The 22,166-nt window shown below is 40.4% G+C and overlaps 1 protein-coding gene across 2 annotated transcripts in view; it reads right to left on the bottom strand.

The window, feature by feature from the left end:
- Positions 1–22,166, bottom strand: part of SNX9 (sorting nexin 9) — a 90,382-nt gene that overhangs the window by 56,533 nt on the left and 11,683 nt on the right. For both annotated transcript variants that reach the window (XM_074333752.1, XM_019749328.2), the window contains exons 2-4: positions 4,598–4,684; positions 2,040–2,114; positions 654–779 (exon numbers count right to left, since the gene is read on the bottom strand). In XM_074333752.1, coding sequence (XP_074189853.1) covers positions 654–779; positions 2,040–2,114; positions 4,598–4,684 — 288 coding nt within the window. The remainder of the gene's footprint in view (positions 1–653; positions 780–2,039; positions 2,115–4,597; positions 4,685–22,166) is intronic.

Genomic DNA, 22,166 nt, shown 5'->3' with positions numbered 1-22,166 from the left:
AAAGGTGGAGGCAGCAATAATATTTTGATAGCTATCCTCTCAATTTTCTTGTTACTCACTCTGGATAATCATCCAGTAATAACTGAAATAGGCAGCATCACCCAAACTGATCAAATTTTCATTAAAATAATGTAAAATTTCAGAGTATTTTTCTCAAATTACCCCACTACTCTAAGTCTTTTAGAAGCAATACAATAATAGCAGCACGTGCAGAGTGCTGGATTTGCAGTCACTGTTACGTGCGTTGCACCTCAGGATGAGGGGGCCCTTGCTAAGCGCGTAAGTCAGTGCCAAGGTCAGACACACCGCGTCCTCTGACACCGACCGCCTCAACCCACGGTACTTCTTCCTACGGCCTCACCTGACAGGGTATTCGCAATGTACGGGGTCTGTGTTCATACCATGCCAGACTTTTAAAAGCTACTCTCAGTGAACACCCTGCTTTTCTCTTCTCATCAACTTTATAAACAGTTTTTAGTAGGTTCAACAGGCAAGTTCTTTGTTAATACCCAATAGAAATGCCACACAAACATCTAACAGCTATTTTATGCTTTCAGGGAACGGCAACAGCTGCTAACGCATCACAAGCTTCCACAAATGAGCTTTGCTCTCAGGAGAGCCAGCCTCATCCAGGAGGATGACACAAGACTTACCTGGTTGTTACTGTTGACAGCTGATGAACCGGCTTGAGCTGTACTTGCTGAGAGGGAATCGAGGAAGGCTTGGTCAGCCACTGAATTTCCACAAGAAAACGGATCTTTCCCATCACTGGGCAAAACCTGAATATTAGGAAGAATCACAATTATTTTCATACATTAGAGTTATTTCAGCGTTCGAGTCCCTGAAAGCAAGTAAGAATTGTCAGCTCTCATGGAAAAGGGGCTTATGTTCTTAACAGGCAAGCAAGCCCAGGAACATCTGTATTAATTATTCCTTTCTGTAAATGTGCAGAATTCTAGAAAATGCAATTAATGCCAGTATCTACTAAGCCTCAGATTTTTCTCATTTTTCTCAGTTTCAGAACCCTGAATACACAGTGCATAGAACTAAAACACAACACAAACTAAGACATGGACTCGTTTCAGGGGCCTGTGAAGCCTCCGAAACTGTATGGAAAAGGCTGGGTGCACGCACATGCACATAGTTCTGAGAGGAAGGGCTGAAGATTTCATCAGGTTCTCCAAAGGGTTCCAAACTTCCCTCCCCAACTCTCCACCAGGAACAACAGGAGACCTTCCCACTGTGCAGGCAGCGCTCAGGCAAACATTTTCCCAGGGCATTACTCCTCCCTCCTGGAGAGGAACCACAGGCACCTTTACTCTTGATCGCACTCCATTTTTACTCACGGGGCACCAGGCTACCTTAGTTTCTTCCTCTCAGATCGAGAGGAAAGCTCACCACGGGCTCAGTGCTTAGGGTGACCTACAGACCACCAGCAGGGGGCGCCAGGAGGTTGAGGCAGAAGAGGCTTTGTCAGCTGAGTGGGTGTGTCCCCGCGGGGAGCCTCATTCATTCAGGGCGTGTAACACTATCTCCTTGGCATCTATCAGAATGGAGCTTAAACCAGGCAATGGCTCACAGCACTTCATTCAAGACCCTCTGTCTGTGGGACCGGGAGAAGGAACTGAGAGATGCGCCCTAAATTAACACAGGGAGAGGGTAAGCTACTTTAAAAAATCTACTCAAACTTTGTGCTTCAATTCTACAATAAACAATATTGTAGGTAGCAGCTGTTCCACAATACAAGTGAATGAAAAACAGGGACTTTTACTCATGATAATTAAAAGTTGCTCTCCTTGGAAAGAACTTAATCTAAATATTTGGAGTAACTTTTGGAGCTTGGGCCTATAGGTAATATTGTTTCTTAGTTCTACTTCAATGTACTCTCCACATTTTATATAATTACCATGTATTACTCTTATAATGGAATTTTTTAAATTAAAAATGAAGTTGCTATCTTCGTTTGTCATTTAAGTTAATTCATAAAAAGACGTTTGACAAAGACCAGGTTTAATTAATAAATGACAGTAAGCGCTTACTTCAACATAGTCTGTAGGAACAAGACCTCGTTCTCCTTTGCTGTTTCTTCCTTCCAGCCATCCTCCACCAACATCCTAAGAGTTTTTCAAGAAAGAAGAAAGAAAAAGAAAGAAAAAAGAAAGACTATAGTTGGAATTTCCTGCAGAAATTTTGCATTGGGAATTGTTATACATGAAAAGTAATTAACATTAAGCTTTTTATTCCTACAGAGCTAACACAGTTCAAATTCTTAAATTCTTAAGCCTTCTCTTTACTCCAGAAAATGATATAATCTAAAAACAAGAAAAATCAAAGTTCAATAGCCAGTGACCAAAGATTTTAAAATAGCGTATTAGTAGAACACCATCGTTTTGTAATTCCTTTCTATGGTCTGCGGTAGATTACAAAAATGATTTGCAGCTCTGATTGTCAAGAAGTAGACTGCACATGCTCACCCCCACCCCTAGAATCTGCATTATCCTTTCTGACCTCTTTAGCCAACGGAATGAGATGGAAATAATATGGGGTGAGTCTAAAGCCTGGCCGCAAGAGGTTTTGTACACTTCAGATTGCTTTTTCCCAACCAAAAGAGCTTCTGAGTGAATACATCTGGGTTGCTAGATGACGACAGAGACAGGCCCAATCTCTCTGTCACCTCCGCAGCCAGCCGCCGCCCAGGAGGTGCACCGCCAGACCAGTGAAGCCAGTTAGCCCGCTGAGCCCCCGCCTGGCACCAGGTGACTGCAGCTGCGCCAGTGAGTCCAGGTGAGTAGAACCACCCAGCTGACTTGCAGATTCCAGGGCAACCAATGGCTGTTTAAGGCACTGAGCTTTGGGATTACATTATGTAGGAAAGCAGCCTGGTCCACGGTTCCTTAGATCTTCTGGATAAGTAACGTTAATAAACTAAATAAAGTACTCTACACCAGGATTCCTATTTTCCAATCTATTATTTTACCCAAGTCCCACTTTTCTCCTTAAAATAGTAAGAGTTGTCTTAAGTTCATAAATTGTGCTCGAATTATTACTTGAATCTAGATAAAACATTTTTTTAAAATCACTTTAAGCTACAACTTCAATGTCCATTTTTTGACAACAGCAACTTAAGAGACAATACTATTTTACCAAGATATGAAGAATACATTTTCATTAAAAAAACTAGATAGGTAGATAAAAGAATCTTAATTTCTCCTATGAATAAAAATAGAACCATTTACTTCTATACACCTAGCATATTTTATAAAACTGCATATGCTTTTCTCCCAGTAATTCTTTTTGGTATCTAAGACATGCAACACAGGTTTTAAAAACACTGTCAATATGAAGACACCACCATCCATCCTCTCGGCTGTTCCTCTTTCTCCTTCCTCGCTCCTGTGTTGCCACAGTCGTGCCCCCTCCCGCCAGTGGAGCACATCTGCACCTCTTCCTACCTTTCCCAGAGTCCCCTCGCCCTTCCTGGCACCTTTCCTCACGTGCTGTCAAAGATGTGCAGGGAGGCAGCCTATCGCCAGCTCTGCATTTCCATTTTTAAACTGATCCAAAGCTATAAGCCAGGGTTGATTATTTACTATTCCTTAAACTCAACATATCTAAAAACAAACTCTTCTAATCTTTCCAAAGAAGCTCTTCTTCCTGCCTCACATTTGGTAATAAATCCGCTTTGTCTCAGATGCCAAGGACAAAAACCTCGGCGATCCCTGACTCTTCTCTCACCAACATCCTCCATCAGGCACAAAGTCCTCTGGCTCTGACTCTGCAAGGCCACCTGCACCCGTCTTCTTTCAAGGCCTACTGCTGCTACCCCAGGTCGTGTGCTAGACTCCACCACACCGTCTGCGGGATTCATTTCCCTAAAGCGCAGGTCTCCTCGTGTCACCGCCCTCCAATGATATCAACTGTAAAGCCCTTAAATGAATCCATTATTTACGAAATGAATTCCAAAGTCTGGGTATGGCCTGGCACACAGGTCCTGTTCTGATTTGGCGCTAAGTGCCAGTTTTCTTGGCCTGTCTCCTACTGGCATCTACATACCCTGTGCCCCGGGACACCTGTTTACACGTGGTCGTCCCCAGCAGAGAAGAAAAGGCAAAGCTTAGAGGCCAAACAGATGTGGCTTTGAATCCCTGATTCGCCACTTCCAAGAAGAATGAGCTTGGGCAAGTTACTTAACTTGTCTAAGTGTCATTACCCTCATTTGTAAAAAGAAATTAAGAATACTTACAGAAAACATGCATAGCACCTAGCAAAACACCTGGCTTACACACTGGCAATAAATGGTAGCGGGGGCTTCTAAGGAACACTGACTACGTCCTAATCTCTACACGTTTGCTCTGGCTGGAACCTATCTGGCTGGCATTTCTCTCTTTCTGTTTCTGTCTGATGGAACCCTACCCACCTATCTTTAGAGGACTTAACTTTTCTCAATGTTTATAAAATATTCTCACTTCACCATCAATACTTTGCAAGCAACAGGACAAAAATTCGTGTGGATTTGAATGATCAGTTTATTAAAAAATAAAATCTTAAAAATAAGTCCTTAAGGGACCATCAGATTCAAATGTAACAGGTCTCTTACGGGATTTGTAATTGTGATGATTTCTCCTTCATTTACCGTCAGTTCATTATTTCCAGGTTCAGCAGCAAAATCATACATAACCCGAGCCTGTTGGAAGTGGAGAGGCAAACAAGTTACAAATGTAAACTGAACCGTAACAAAACAAACAACCTTTAAGTTCACTTTGTAAACATGCTGGTATGAACAAATACTTCAGGACAGCGGCCCGCTGTTTTGGAAGAAAGGAAGACATATTACCAAAGTGATTCATCAGCCCTCTCTCTTGTGAGAAAGAATGATGCCTATCGAGAGAGTCCTGTTCTGTTTTGGAAACAGGGAAGGTTTCTGGTAGCTGCCCACAATGCATTTAGACATCAGCCCCCCAACATCCTCAAAACACACCCACTTGATGGGGCTGGGAAAAAAGCATGCCCCTCCTTTCAGGAGGTAAGAAGTGAAAACGCAGATACCGTTCAATCTGGGAGCACTCACTCCAGGCCCTGAAGAGCTCCACATGTAGACACAGAAGTGCGCACACACATATAAGAGTCATACATCCTTAGATTATTTCCTTGCAACTAAAGCCCCTGTTCTTCACCGAGATCCGCCGGGAGGAACTCTGATAACGCAGCATCTCCAGCCAAGTAAGTAAACGCAGAACTTTGCGATCTGGGCAGCAGCACGTATTTGCGCTCCTCTATTGCACTTCGCACTTCACAGCGACTTTACAGAGCTGTGTAACCTAAACACCTGTAGTTTTCAAACTGTTTCCTACAATGAAATCTGAATTTCACAGGAAACAGACTGAAGGGACACGCTTCTGGTTGGCATGAGGTGGGGCTGCTCTTTCAGCCTCTTCCTCAAGAGGACCCAAGGCGCCGACCCAGAAATGTGAGTCGCTGGGAATGCTGCCGTGTATGTATTCCAAGAAAGAGAACCACTGTTGTAAAACATACATATTTATATACACTTTTATGATATATAACAAGTGTATCTTACAAATTGGGGCTCACATGTACCTAGAAAACATATGGCTTATTTTAAAAGTACTTGCTTGTCATAAGAGGCAAACGGAACTTTACCTAAAGGGCTGGTCAAATAGGATCCGTGGATTCACTTAACAAATATTGACTGAACACCAACCAGGCGTCAGGCGTGCGTGAGGCCCTTTTGCTCGCCATTGCTTTTTCCACACTTGCTTAATGATGCCTGAAATCCTGATAACAAGGATTAAGGATGCACTGCTAGTAAAAAAAAGATTAGGAAAAAACCCCAAATACTAATTTATTTTGAAATACATCGAAAATAATAAGATGGACTGATGGATGAACATGTGATAAATCAGGTAAAGTAAGATGCTATTTCTAGAATTTAGATGGTGGGTTTATGGTGTTCAGTGGGAAATAATTCAACTTTTCTACATGTTTGACATTTTCCACAATAAAAAGTTGGAAAGAAACAAATGGTAATATACAGTCTGTCGGGCCAGAAACTGCATCAGACCCCTTACTTCTGTCTGTACGCTGAGAGGTACGGAAAGGGGATTGAAAGGGGCAGGCAGAGAACTTTAGAAGCATTACACTTTTCTTTAGGTTATTATAAAGGACAGCAAAACCATAAGGAGGTATTTTTCTCACACAGCTGCAAAAGGAGACAGAATTCTGCTTGTCATGTTGGAGAGTGTTTGTCATGCCTACCCCACCCCTCCCGCACTGAGGGCAGATGTGAGGTGGAACCTCCACTGTGAGGCGTCCCCCCAGCCAGGACACACCCACAGGACAGCAGGCTACCAGGGCAGGTTGTCTGCTGTGCTGCCAAGAGCAGGAAGTTTTCTTATGGTTCCTTAAAAATCCTGGTTAACAATTTTTTAAAAAAAATAAATCTGTTAAAGCCCACAAATCCCCAAATACAGAATACCAAAGCCTCTTATTTACCAAACTTACAACTTGGTGAAACTTACACTTTTTCTTTTTTTAAACTTTTATTTTAAGTGTATTTTTCCAGGACCCATCAGCTCCAAGTCAAATAGTTGTTTCCATCTAGTTGTGGAGGGCGCAGCTCACAGTGGCCCATGTGGGGATCGAACCGGCAGCCTGTTCTTAAGAGCCTTGTGCTCTAACCAACTGAGCTAACTAACAGGTCATCCCAAAACTTAGTTTTAAATATTACTGAACATTTAATCACAAAAAAATGTATCTAAGTATTACAGGTTTATTTAAAATGTTGACCTAAGGCCTTTTTTAAAAAAAACAAAAACCTAGAGATGCTTCTTAAAAATTAGAAATGAGAATAACTTGGGAGAACAAAAAGATTGAAAAATCACATCCTCAAATGAGCGTAACATGTTAACAGAAAAAAATAACTGACCATTCAGCGCAAGGCAGCAATTATTGTTACAAAGTTTAGGTAAGACCGGGACCTTTCGCACTGAGCACCTCTGAGCACGTCTCCCTTTACAGTCGTCTTTTCTCTTTCCGAGCCTTGTATGTGGCTTCCTTCTGGCGTCTCACTTGCTTCCGTTACCACTCCCCGTTTTCCTCCTCGCCACCCAACAGTATCCAAACATAAAGATGCTGACGGCCACCCCAAATGACAATCTGTTTTTGATGTGGTCTTTGAAAGTAAAGGTCCATTTTTCTCGAGTGCTTTTCCAATGTTAGCTATACTTTAAAGAAATGACTCAAGTATTTTCAAGAGCTAAATGTCCACACAGTTCCTGATCAGTAGATAACTTCTCTGTATGATACTATATACTGAATTCATACTGTCAACCACATTCATCTTTTCAATAGCAATTTCAGAAAGTATTACAGATAAGGGGAACAATGGCTAGTAGACAGCAATCTTATACATAAGTTCCATTAGCTACATACAGTAAGTAAACACTAGCAGATTCAAAGTTCTCAAAGTCAAATTCCAGGTACTGGAATAGTAAGTGTGCCACCCCACACTCGTCTGATATGTGCACAAGCACCATCCTTAGCACACATTTCCTTTTGGGAGAAGAGAGAGGCGCATAAAAATATTTATTCTTTTTGACTCACGCTGTAACATCTGTTATTTTGTCTGCCCCATCCCTTGCCACTGGAAACTGTTTCTGCCCTACTCCAAGTGACTGCTGAGCATGTAACCCAAACAGGGATAATCAAACTCTATCCCAGAAAGTGACAGAGATGCTGGGGAAAGTGGATTTTTCTCTCTGAAGATACTGCCACTGGCTAATGAGCTGAGGTATGGAGAACGTCTGCAAAAGGAAGTGGAGAGAACGCAGAATAGAATGACAAAGAAAAACAGCGTCCTGATGAGATCACTTGGAGGACAAGCCCTTGGCTATTTGTTCCCCTGGGGACTTTTCAGTCAACAGGAGCCAAAGTATCTCCTTCGGTGCATTAAGCCAATGTGAGTTCAGATTCTGTTACAACCAAGAGAGTCCAAGTTGATACAAACCAAAAATCCCAAACAAAAGAATTTATTAAGAAAATATTCTAAATTAAGGAAAAACACTGCACATAAGAAGTACGGCGCTGTAGTTCCTGTTCTGTAAAAAAAAAACCCAAACCAAACCAAAAACCCAGAACCTAAAATGAACAATAACAGAGAATTAAACAGTTTAAGAGCAAAAACAAACAAGCAAAAACTGGCAGCAAAAAAGTTCACATTGAGTTAGAACGCTCCTACTCTTAAGCATCTGCTTCTTTGGTTTCACATAAATGACAATTAAATCTCGGGGAAAAGCAGTACATCTCCAGCAATGTAGTTCTCCCATCTTTAAAACAGACGCTCAGTTACATAAAAAGTAAAACACGCAAACCTTCAGAAGTCCCCGGGCAGAAGGATTCCTTATTACTTTGACACCCTTGAGAACTGAAGCTCAGGGTGCAGGCGATATTTCCATAGAACTAGTTTACCTTTTTAAATGGCAAGCTTGTTTTACTTAAGCACGCTCATTTGACTTTTTATAAAATCTTACATATGTAATGCGTTCCCTTTACCTAACCATCAAGATCTCCAGAAGAAACAGAATTACTCTAATGGACCCTGACAGCATTACTGTATTACACCATTAACATATGCAGATGTATCTGTCCTCATTCTAAGTGGTTAAGGCTTAAATGCTTTTCAGTTTATATCAGTCTGTGATTTCAAGAGCCTTAACTAAATCCTGGCCTGTGCTTGTTCAGTTGATATTTTGAATCAAACAGAGCATCTTAAATATCCCTGTAAAATTTCATTTGTTAGATTCAGCCCATTGCTCCAACCTACTAAAGGGTTTTCTGAATTCTGACACCATCCTGCAATTCTCCCTTATCCTTTCCTGCTAAGTCCTCAGAACACCTGATAAACATGCTTTCCATAGCTTCACCTGCTTCATCAGTAAAACTTAAAATACAGCAGCTCCCTCGAAGCCGGCCCGGTGGCTCAGGCGGTTAGAGCTCTGTGCTCCTAACTCCAAAGGCTGCCGGTTCGATTCCCACATGGGCCAGTGGGCTCTCAACCACAAGGTTGCCAGTTCAATTCCTCGAGTCCCGCAAGGGATGGTGGGCTCCGCCCCCTGCAACTAAGATTGAACATGGCACCTTGAGCTGAGCTGCCACTGAGCTCCCGGATGGCTCAGTTGGTTGGGGTGCATCCTCTCAACCACAAGGTTGCCGTTTGACTCCCGCAAGGGATGGTGGGCTGCACCCCCTGCAATTAGCAACGGCAACTGGACCTGGAGCTGAACTGCGCCCTCCACAACTATGATTGAAAGGATGACTTGACTTGCACTGACTTGGAAAAAGTCCTGGAAGTTCACACTGTTCCCCAATAAAGTCCTGTTCCCCTTCCCTAATAAAATCTTAAAAAAAAAATAAAAATACAGTAGCCCTGTCCAACATAGCTGCACAAGACAAGGAATTCTTTCCAAGGTGTCAATGAATTATGTTAATTGATTGACTAATTAATTACTCCTTCCCTTTATTCTACTCCAGAACTTCTGGAAAGTACTTCGACCAAGGAAATCCTTTGAACTGAGGCCATGCTGTAACAAAACTGCTTGAGACTAGGATGATTTTAAGAGATTTTCTATCCAAATTCACGCAGATCAAAACTTCTTTATGCAGTGCACATAAAAACACTCAGACAACGGCATTTTATCAGTTACTTGATGTTCTGGTCATCAAACTGGCCATGTCACACATAACATCATGATTACCAGTAACGTACTACACACTTCTGACACCCACCTGGGACTGCCCACTGCTTCACACACACACTAGAAAGTTTAACAGGCTTTTTATTTTTAAGGCTATGTCAAAATGGCTGCATCATACAAAACATTTTGATGTGGTTGCTTTAAATTGGGGTCATTTTTTCTTTTTGTGTAAAGAGCCCTATGCTAAATATTTTAAGGTATGCGAACCATACAGTTTGTCTCTGCTGCTACAGTGCAAAAACCACCAGAGACAACATGTTAACAAATGGGTGTGGCTATGTTCCGATAACGTTATTTATGAAAACCACATGGCAGGCCGGATTTTGCCCATGGGCCATAATTTGCTGACTCCTATAACATTGCTGGGAACAAAGTTATTATACAAAAATCACTAATATATTAAACACGAGTTATAAAGGAAAGAATCTTTGCAATTCGTGTCACAAAGGTTAATCTTTCTAATATATAAAGAACTTCTAAAACTCAAGATCAGCAACCCAACAGAAAAATGCAAAGAATGAACAGTTCACAGAAAAATATAAATGGCCCTGAAACATGGAAAAAATGCTCAATTTCACACATAAAGAAGTTAATTTGGTAGCTGTTGCCAGATTTCCCTCCATTAGGGATTGTACCATTTAAACCTCTACCAGCAACAGATATGAAAGTAATGATTCTCCATAGGTTCACAAACAGAATACATTACCCAACTTTTGGATTTTTGCCAATCTGATAAGTGAGAAATGCTACTTCAATATAGCTTTAAAGATATTTTCACCCTATGACCCAGAAATCTCACTTTGGAAATCCATTCTCTAGATGCACGTGTGTATGATGCTATTTATCTGTATACAACCCTAGTGTTTACTAACAGGGAGTTGGTTAAATAAACCCTGAAATATCATTACAAAGGAGTATTTTGTAGCAATAAAAGAATGAGAACAATCTTTGTGCACTGACATGGAATGAACACATCATTAAGTGAGGAAAGTAGGTTGCAAAATAGGGCATATACTATGCTACCCTTTTCATAGGTGGAACATTTATATTTATATTGGCCTGTATTTCCATGAAGAAGCACTAGATAAAAGTATTTTAAAATTGGTTACCTATGCATATGGAAGAGGAAAATGAGTGGATAAGAAGAGGAGAATGATGTTTCTCAGTATATTTCTTTTCATATTATTTTAGTTTTAACTGTGTACATGTTATCACCTGCCCAAGAATTCTAAATTAAAATTGGGGGTAGGGGAAAGACATGATTTACAGTAGCTGCAAGAGATAAAATATCTGGGAATAAACTAAAGAGATGCATAAGACTGACCTGGAAAAAGCTTTAACATGTTGCTGAAAGACAGAAAATTGGAAAAACTAGGGAGTATTGTAGATTGTTTGCAACAATAGTCACAATAAATCTTCCCATCCCTGTATGAATTACTCCTTTGTAATGTGACTTTGCCACTCCTCCCATTAAGAAGTGAAGGCTATTTTTCCACTCTTGACTCTGGACTTTTTCATGTGCTTGCTTTGGCTAACAGAATAACAGCAAATGTGATACAAGCCAAGGCTTGAAAAGCACTGGCACACTGGGGCTTGCGCTGTCATACCAGGACCACCTCTGGGACCTGAAGTGAACCAGCCTGGGTTTGCCTCTGTGAAGGAGAGACCACCACGCCACCCCAGCCATCCTCCTGTAGAGGTGAGACCCCAACATGTGGGTGAGGCCACCCCAGGCCATCCAGCTCTGCCAGGCTTTCCAGACCACAAGAACCACCCACAGAACTGTAAGAAGTAATTATGTATGTGTTGTCTTAAGTCACTAAGTTTGGGAATAGTTTGTTAGGCAACAAAAACTAATTCAAAGAAAGAACCTCTCTATGTTTTTAGAAGGGAAGCCCCAATGTCAAGATAGCAACTCTCCCTTCAATGATTCTAATAAAAATATAAACAGGAATTCTTTTTCTGAAACAGAACAAACTAATCCTAAAATTCATGTGGACATATCATATTTCCCAGAAAATAAGACCTAACTGGAAAATAAGCCCTAGCATGATTTTTCAGGATGACATCCCCTGAACATAAGCCCTAATCCGTCTTTTGGATCAAAAATTAATATAAGACCTGGTCTTATTTTCGGGGAAACACGGTGGGAAACCATTTCATTTTGAAAACTGGTAAATAAAGGTGAAAAAAATCAGGCACTTATCCTGCCTCTCCTTTACAGACTGTACCACTAATCAAGTAGTAGGTAAGAAGTCTCTCTTTACAATAATATTCCAGCTAATGCCAAATGGTGCAGCCACTACGGAAAACAATATGGAGATTTCGCAAACAAATTAAAAATAGAACTACCATGTGACCTAATTCCACTTCTGGGTGTTTCTGCAATCCTAGCACTCCTGTGTTAAATGGCAGCAGCATTCACAATAGCCAAGGCACAAAACAACCTAATGTCCTTTGACACATGAAGGGATAAGGAAAGTATGGTGTAGACATACAGTGGCATACTATTCAGCCTTAAAAAAAGAAGGAAATTCTACAATATGCAAAAACATGGATGAACCTTGAGGACGCCTACGGTAATAAATGAAAAAAGAATAGAATTAGAACATCACTTTTAAATTTCTAATAATTTAATGCATCTAAAGCACAGTGCATCCAAAAGACAACCTGAGAAATTATTTGCCTTCCGATGGAATACAACGCCACTTATGAAATCTACTTGAAAAGAAACAAGAATGTGACTCTTATCTATCCTTTAGACCCTAGAACCAATTTATAGGAACTACAATGGAATATATTAAACTAGGCAATGAGGAAGCAGTAAGAAAATCCAGATATAGGAAATCACAGAACCCATTTTCTCTAACAAATAATTCTCAAAGACAAAAACAAGCCCGGGGGGTGGGTAAATTGGGGGGGTGGGGAGAAAGAGAAGCAGGGAAACCTATAAATTAACAGACTTAGAAGATGATCACAATTGCAATATACAGACTATTTGGATTCTGAGTCCAACAGAAAAGATTGATATTTGAGACAACTGGAAATTTGAATACTTAAGGGTCGCATGATATCAAAGAGTATTCAATTTTTAGGTATCAAAATGGTGTATTTTTAAAGAACTCTCCATCTTTAGAGATATACACTAAAATATTTACAGATGAAGTGATAAAATATCTGTATTTCTTCAAAAATAATGCAAGAGTGGGGGAAGCTGATCCGGTCTAGATGAATGAAACAAGACAGTCAGTCGCTGCTGAAGGTGGGTAACGGGTACACAGGCTTTATCACACTATTCTACGTTTGAATATGCTCGACATTCTCCATATGAAAAGGTTTTTAATGAAACTGTAAAAAGTACCACTGGAAATCTCAAGTGAATTTTAAAAATAATCTTGCAGTGGAGGAGGACCTCAAATAGGAAACAAAACCCTTGTCCTTAAAAGGGGGAGAGGAAGACATTTCTCTTCCCCCAAAATGAAACATAGCTGCCTTGCCTGGCAAAGGCAACATAAACAAGATGAAAAAATAAATGACAAACTGGGAAAAATATTTGCAATTCATATCACAAAGCTTGGTTCCCCTACTCTATGAAGGCTACCTAGGAATTGGGAAGGGAAAAAAAAAAAAGTAAAAATGGCTCTTAAAAATGTAAAACCTCACTTATAAGGCTAAACAAACATCATTTTTAACCTACCAGACGGCAACAAAACAAAAACAAAACTCTCATAACAACATCACGTTGGTTAGGGTGTAGGCTCGGGAAATAGGTATTCTCACATAGTGCTGAGGGAAGCGAGAGGCAATTTGGTAAAAGGCCTATCAAAATTACACACACTCATACTCTTACTCAAAAATTCCACTTCTGGGACTTTATCCTCTAGAAACACTCACACTTGTACAAAAGGACACATGTAACCGGTTGTTCACGGCAGCACTGTTTACAATAGCAAAGGACCAGCCACGGCCTAAAAGGTAGGGAGGTACTGGTTAGGAAAGTGGGAACCTCCATAAAAGGGACTCCCATATTACAGCAAAACAGAACGAGATCGGTTCATTTTCTGGCTGTGGAATTATTTCTAATGAATGTTATTAAGTTAGAATATAAAGCAAGGTACACCATGTGTGTACAAGAAGGGAAGCGCGTTTGCTCGTGTACGCATAGAACGCTTCTGTGGGATACGACATAAAGATACGATGGCCTCTGAGGAGAGAAGACAGCTGGCTGAGGGGGGAGGGGTAGGAGAGGAATTTTCAGTGTTACCTGCTTTGTACTTTTTTAGTGTTGTTGTTGTTTTTAACACGAACCTGTTCCTAGTCAAAAGTAAATACATAAAAATTGTAAGCACTGTCTTGTACTTCTACTTAGAAACTCAGAATCCTGTTAAAAATACCACAACCTACTAGAAAATTCTTCTCTGGTTATTAACAAAGCACTAAATGCTCCAAAATTTAGCTCAAAAAATGACTGGAAGGCAAACAGAATCTGTATTAAAGGCTACAGATTCCTGGAGTTCTCATTCTGTACTGTGATTTTCACTGCACACAAGTATGTACATACACTTTTCCAACAGCAAAAGCAATATAATAAAGTTTAAAAAGGTTCCTCTTCTGCCAAAGGACACAAGCGCTAATAGATTTGAAAGCACCCTTCAAAACGTTATGCATCTGACACGTGTTTGCACACACACACAAAGCCACTCAGAACCACAGTACACACACTCTTGTACATTTCATGTTTCACTTAATCTCAGGAGTCTTCATATCAGCACATTTACCTTGTTCTTTATCACAGCTGCAAGGTCATCAATCCACTATTCAACCTCTAGGGCAAAGCACACGAAAACCTACTTATACCTACTTAGCCGTGGTTAACAAAATAACCTCACACCGTGCCAAATTAAAACAGCTTTCTTGTTTTCCCGATTGTAAAAGGACATGCGCATATACAGTACCCTACATATACAAGCAAATAGTACCCTAAAGCCCAGACAGCTCGTTGGAAGCTTATACGCTCCAAAGTAATAGCATCTGTTTGCACCCCCACCCTACCCCTGCCCCCCAGTACTGTATATTGACAATGTTTTTCATTCACCCACAAAAAGGGGAGGAAATGTACTTATTGACAACATAGCGACTGAGCTGGCTTTGGAGCCAGACCACGCAGGTTCAACTAGGCCGAATTCCTTCAAGTCTCACCGAAATTCCTCAAGAGTAAGATAACAGAGTGTGCCTTGTGACACACATGATAAATGAAGGAATAAATATAAAGCCCTTAGAATAGTAACTGGCACAAAGGGCCCAGTGAACGTCAGCTACCATGACTGTTGGGTTTTTTGAACATTTCACACACACACACACACACACACACTCTGCATGTGCTAAAAGCTGCACAACCGTCCTCTCCCCGGCCCTCCCAGGGACTCAAGGGAAAGAGATCAGTGCCCAGGTTACTTATTCCCACAAAAACGTGGTTCTGGAATCTGCTACTTCACCAGATCACTGGAGAACCAGACCCACCTGGGGGGGGGGGGGTGTCAACCACCAACCCCCCCCACACACACACACACCACCTTAGAGTGTGTATGTCGGAAGGGATGATCCAGCAATGCTGATGATGATGGTCCACAGGGAACCCTCACCCTGATGCAGGAATATGTCTCTTGAGTCCCCAAATGATGTAGGGGACTTTTCAGTGAGTGAGTGAGTGAGTGCCGGGATTGTGTGTCGTGAGACCGAAGAATGGAAACACGGACCCAGGAGAGGCGAGGAGTTGCAAAAGAGGATCGTTTATTAAAAGCAAAGGGTCAGAGCTCCCGAGTGGGAAGAGGTCCCGAATCGGGGTGCCCAGTGACTGAGGCAAAAGTTCTTACTTTTATACCTTCCCTTGCCTGCTGGGAGAAGGGGCTGGAGCCTTTTAACGGAATTCATCCATCAGGTTTGTCCTGTTTGCCCATCCTGAAGGGATTAAGGAACCCATTCCTAGCTATCAGATCTGCTCCTTTGTCCGGCCAGAAGGGATTTGAGATAATGTATTAACCTCAAGGCACGTTCTCATATCTTTGTCCTGCAGTGAAGCAGACATTCCAGAACCTGGAGTTTCAGGATATGGCTGCCTTTTGTTTATTCCACCAGGGACCCCCCCCTCCACCCCTTAATCTACCTAGCAACATACTAACATACTAACTAACCTGTCTCAACCCTATGTTACTCGAAAAACATATTAGAATAATGATTAACTAGACCAATTTTAAAATAAACTGGCAAAAATTAAGTTGCTCTGTAAACTTGATAAATAATTGGGAGGATATTACCGATAACAACAACAAAAACAAAACACAAAGCAGAAGAGAAAACAAAAGCATGAGGAACCTTATGAAGAACGAAGAAAGCCTATCAGTAAATCACACCACATGCTGAAAACAAGGTGTCGGTCCACACAGCTGTCTGTAAACACTGCAGTTCATGCACAATCCCAAGGGAATTTTTGGGGAGCAATTATAAATGAACTTGTCCCAAATGTACTCTGGTCGCTTAAAAAAGGGCACCTGAAACATACCATGACTTCAGAAATACAGAAAAACAATACTTGATGTTTAGCACTTTAAGGCCACAAACAAAAATCAATAGTCAAGGACCATGTTAACATTTTCAACCACCATTTTAATACAAACTCGGCATAATTTCCAAAATGGCACAAAGTTCCTTGAAACATTTATTTGCCCCATTACGTTGAAAACTTTCTCCAGATTAAACTGTCCTGTAAAATAACTGTTTTAGCTACTAGTCCTTTTTGTTTTACACTAACGACCACTGGCAAGTACTATACGTAGCCCTTTACTACAGATTGGATTGAGCACTCAAACAATTCCATTTAGAAAAAAACACATTATCTCATAAAATTTAAGAGAACTAGTCTTCAAAAAAGAACCTGTCAAAATATTCTATTATAGGGGCAGCTGGTTAGCTCAGTTGGTTAGAGCCCGATGCTCTTAACAACAGGGTTGCCGGTTCGATCCCCACATGGGCCAGTGAGCTGTGCCATCCACAACTAGATTGAAACAACTACTTAACTTGGAGCTGATGGGTCCTGGAAAAACACAATTAAATAAAAAAAGTTAAAGAAAGAAATTCTATTATACTCAGTACCTTAAGTTCCTCACAGAGACTGCAGTTTCCCATAAATCCGTATCTCTCAAACAATACAAAGATTCTCAGAGGGCTCCCTTGTGTGCTAGGGAAAGGTACAGGAAAGGGGACCCAAGCTATAGCGCAGGCTTCATTGCTGTTTGGGGACCTTGTGGCTAAACTGTGAAACACTAAACATATGCAAAACAGCAAACCCAAATCTGTGTCCTAGAACTCAGTATCAATTTCCTCCTATGACCTCAATCAACTGAGGCCTTATAAGGATGAAACTATTAAAAGGTGGAAATGAAGAGGCTATAGTACAGACTAGGGTTTCCGGGTGGGAATTCCCGCCCGTTCTCAGGATTTTTTCCGCTTTCCCGTTCCCGAATCCCAAGATATAAACTATTTTCTGTTCTCCACGATGAATCGTTTCCACAAAGTGACGGCCGATACTACCAACCACGATCAAGGAGCCGATCTTCCCGATTTCCTGACCAACTTTTCTCGGGATTCGGGAACGGGAAAGCAAAAACATTCCTGAGAATGGGCGGGAATTCCCACCTGGAAACCCTAGTACAGACCCAATAAAATAAAAAGAGAAGAGAAAAACTAGTAATGAGATGAGTAAGCGACACATTAAAATCCAGTAGTTAAACTAACTAAACTAATCAAAATCAAATAGCGGAGAACTCACGATGGGGTAACTAGTACTACACTTGCCCTCTTACCATACACAGCTAGAAAACGGGACAAAATACATGGAACAGTCTTTTCCTAACAACTCAGGGTCCCCATCATAACCGTGAATTATTATGTAAGGTAAAAGGCACTGGATATTTATTTTCTAGGCCTCAGCTTTCACACATGAAAAATGGCGGGATTAAACTAGATGACCTGCCAGTCCCATTGGGCCTATTTGAAGAATTTAAATATTTCACGTTAAAGTATTTAAAGAATACTAGTATACTTAAGTGCAATGTGATCTTTAAGCTACTTAAAATGATTCTTCTCCTTCAGGCCATCTACACAAAGACACACAACTGGGTCACATGAGGAATGCGGTGTCTGCCTTAAACTGAATACTGGACGAAGGCCAGTGCTCTTATCTATGATTTATCTTTATCAGTGGTTCCTCTTTAGGCCAATTTCTCTTCTAGAATCATACAACTAAGATAAAACTCACCACAGGACTACAGCTGGTTTTTACTGTATCACAAGTGTAAGGTTCGAGTCATAGGAAAAAGGACTGTCAAAGAGAATTAAGTCAGCAAAATAAAACATAATTTGAAGAGCTAACTTAAAAGTTTTTCATACCAAAAACAGAAGAATGAATCAAACTTGATCAAATGAAGAGATTTAGACTAAACAGCAACCAAGAGACGGGAACAGATTACAGAATGAGGAATTCATTACATGCGAAGATCGAAAAGCCAGAAGAGCGCCTTGGAGGGCTCCCAACCGGCCCTTCCACGAGGCAGGAAATGGACCTCTGACCAGACGTTTGCCAGCATCCTCTTCTGCCTCTGCAGCTGATCCTTGCTGTGAACTAGTAAACTCTACAAAAAGGGAAAACCAAGTAAAAGAAGAAAGGTGAAGTGGGATTAACTGAGCGCCCCTAGGAAATCATCTGCTGAATAGCTGTCACCGATGGCTCCACCAGGCAAGGAGGAGCCACTGCCCTCATAGGCTCCTGGGAGGAGCAACAGTTACAACAGAATGTGGAGGCATAAAGAGAACGCTCCAGTGGAGCAGCAGCTCAGTGGGGAGAGCTCCTGTGGGCAGGGAAGGCGGTGTTAGCAGGGAGGGAACAAATCAGAGGAAGCAGGGGAGAGAGAGACGATTCTAAGCCTTCATGATTTGGTCACTGTTTTATTTTCCTATTGAACATGGTCTGGTATAGTTGTTTTTTAAAACACTAAGACCAGAGGGCCTCAGCACAGAGGCTGTTTGTCTCTACTTCTTTTATGTCTCTACAGTAAGTTAACCCAGGTACTGCAGTTGCAAATGGTAATAAGCACTGAATATAGGCTGAATCGGAATGCCAAGAAAGAGTATGTCCCATCACCACCAGCAGAGTATGCTTTTCATAGGATTAAGTCTTCCCCTTCTTCTGAAGTGGAAGACTACTCCAGAAACTCCAGCTATTAAGTGACCCACACTGGTAGGAGCCTCTAACTTTAAAGAGCTATGATCATCTTCTCTCATACCACACCACTTTAGTAAACTACGGCGGTATTTTTTAGACAATTGTCTAAGATCCATTTTTCACTGAAAATGTTACAGAAGCACTTCTGATAAATCATGATATGGCACTAGGATACTGATTTACTAAAGGCAGCCAATCAAGTTAAAATAGTAAGGAATAAAAACTGAATTCATCACCCACCATCAATTCTCCTCCAAGCCTGGTGGGTCCACAAGAACCTCACTGTAACCTAAGCGATCCCAGATAACTAGCCACAAATCTCAACAGTACGCCTCATTAATAGAGTATCATGCAGCCTGTTATCCCACATGACCAATTTACCAGATCGCCTGACGCTCTGTAAAATACGTGGCATGTTGAATTCTTGCCTTTAGCAGGCTCCTCCCTAACATGCAGGGGCAATGCTTATCCTTTGGGAATCATACACTCACCAACATGGTTCCTAAGCCATGGTTAATTGGTTAATTTGATTAACCAATATCACCCCTGATCAGTTGCACTTTTGTTGTAGCGAAGCAACTGAATTATTACATAAGCTAATGAAACAAGAGTGTGAGAAAAGAGGAACTGTTGCTAAGAAAACTAAGTTGAATGTGTTGAGGTGCTTTGATTAAAAAATAGGTTGCTAAAAAGTTTACTGTCGGGCTGCTGGATGGCTCAGTTGGTTAGAGCACCTCTCAACAACAAGGTTGCCAGTTCAATTCCCACATGGGATGGTGGGCTGCGCCCCCTGCGACTAAGATTGAAAATGGTGGCTGGACTTGGAGCTGATTGGCCCTGGAGAAAGACACTGTTCCCCAATATTCCCCAATTAAAAAAAATTTTTTTTTTAAAGTTTACTGTCAAAGTAACTGCAGTTGAGACAACAGTTAAGACAAATGGGAAATAGCAAATTTTAAAACTCTAGGATTCTGTATTTACAATGCTTTGAAGTTGTTTTTAAATTCTTTAAAAGAAACTGAAAATGGAAATCACAGGCAATGCATTATGAGATTATCCACGATGGATCACTTAGAATTCCATTCAGAGGTACATACTCAAAGAAAAAACCTTGGCTTTCTATCCAAGGATTGGTGAATAAATGCATATTTATGAATTTTAAGTTGAAACATGATGGTTAGTATTTCCTTTTTAATCTTCATTTTCATCAACTTTCTAACCAACAGGTACCACCTGGATGTGAAAGGTTAGGCCATGTCATTGCCACCTGCGATGTAATAAAAGACATATATAACCCCCTTCTCCTCAACTCTAGATCTAAGCACCCTCCTACTGCCAGCACCACATAAACTGTACAGAAAGGCTTACAAGGGCCTTGTCTGCTGAGGATTTTGTTAAGTGCAGTAACTTGACAAGAGGAAAGCAACACCCAAACAAACCCTAAAACCTTTGGGTATGTTAGCTATAGTCACAATACCTACAGCAAAATTTGTTTGAAATGAACAAATGCCAATAAATAATAATATCATCACCTAAGCCTCTAAACTGGATGGTACTTTTCTTATCTTAATGCATTTCAAGCAACAAATACAGGAAGCTATTAATTTATGAATATGTTTATATACTATCAGACTGGACATTTTTTTTCCTGCATAATTTTATTAACCAATATTACCCCAATAAATTTCTTTTTAATTAAAATTTGTTGGGGTGACAATTGTTAGTAAAGTTACATAGGTTTCAGCAGACTGGATCTTTCAAGATTTAAGGGTTTATTCATAATTTTTAGGTGGGGTAACAGTAATTACTGTTATGTGTTTTTAGAAGTCTTATTTTTAGGAGTACATACTTATGAAATATTTATCATTAAATAATGTGTTCTTAAAAGTCTTATTTTTATGGGTATGTAGTGATTTATCACTTAATAATATTTATCATTAAATAATGTCTGGATATTAAATAATATTAAAAAGTTTTATTTTTATGGGTATATACTGAAATATTTATCATTAAATCCTTCAAAATAACGAAGGGAAAATGGGAGAGGAAGTTTAGAGGAAATAAAATTGGCCAGGAGCTGATAATTGCTGAGACTGGTGATGTATCCACAGGAGTCTCATTGTACCATTTTACTTCTGTCTGTATTTGGAATTTTTATAAATAAACTGTTAAAATAAAAAATACTGAATCATGCCAAACTGTTTAAACAGTATCTTCAAAACTCACCATCATGGAGGTTTTAACCACAAATCACATAAAATTTCAGACACATATTTCATATAAAAAACTACAATGAAACCAGGAAAAGAATAAAGATTCATCGAATCTCAAAATCCTACACCAGGATGATAGCATTTCTTCTAAAGCCCATGAGAACATTGTGACCCAATTCTCGGTGTTTCAGTTGCTTTCTTACACCACTGTTCTCAAATTGCTGAGGCTTCAGAAAGTTTATACAAGAAGCTGCTTCAGCAAGCACTAATCCCAATTAGAAGAGGAATGTAGTCGTTTGTCATTGGTTATAAATATTTTTATGGCTGGTTAAAATCTGCCATTCTGGAAATATTTTACTTATTGTCTGGGTGAACACCATTCATCAACAGAATGACAGCCAAACCAACTATTTTATAGCTCAAAGGAGCAAATAGTCTGATAGGTGTATGCATTCACTTTCAGTATATCCAGGAGATACGATCTGAGATTTTCTATCAGAATCTAAAACTCGTGTGAGAGATTTTTTAAATTGCATTTAAAGAAGTGAAAAAAAGAAAATTTCACTTAAAAATTATTTTCAACTGACTTGACTGGGATATTCCTCATATATAAAAGGACAGTCTATCTATCAATCCTTTTGCAGCTCGCGAACTGACAGGCTTGAATGGAGCACAGGATTTTCCTAGTGTGACTTTAGATAAATCAATTATGTTGCAAAGGGATGAAGTTAAGATTTAAGCTGATATAAAAGTGAAGAGAGCACTGCCTCCCCACAGTTAGCTCTGACCAACAGAGGCAAGATCAACTCTTAAAAAAAAAAAAAAAAAAAAGAAAGCAACAGGTCAGTTTAGGTCCGTTGAAAACCCTCCATGGTTTTGCATCTCACTCAATAAACACCAAAGTAC

This window comes from Rhinolophus sinicus, linkage group LG05 (genome assembly GCF_036562045.2).
Source record: "Rhinolophus sinicus isolate RSC01 linkage group LG05, ASM3656204v1, whole genome shotgun sequence".
In the NCBI taxonomy this organism is placed as follows: Eukaryota; Metazoa; Chordata; class Mammalia; order Chiroptera; family Rhinolophidae; genus Rhinolophus; species Rhinolophus sinicus.
Note: the sequence above shows the minus strand (reverse complement) of the source record. Positions and strands in the feature narration are given on the sequence as shown.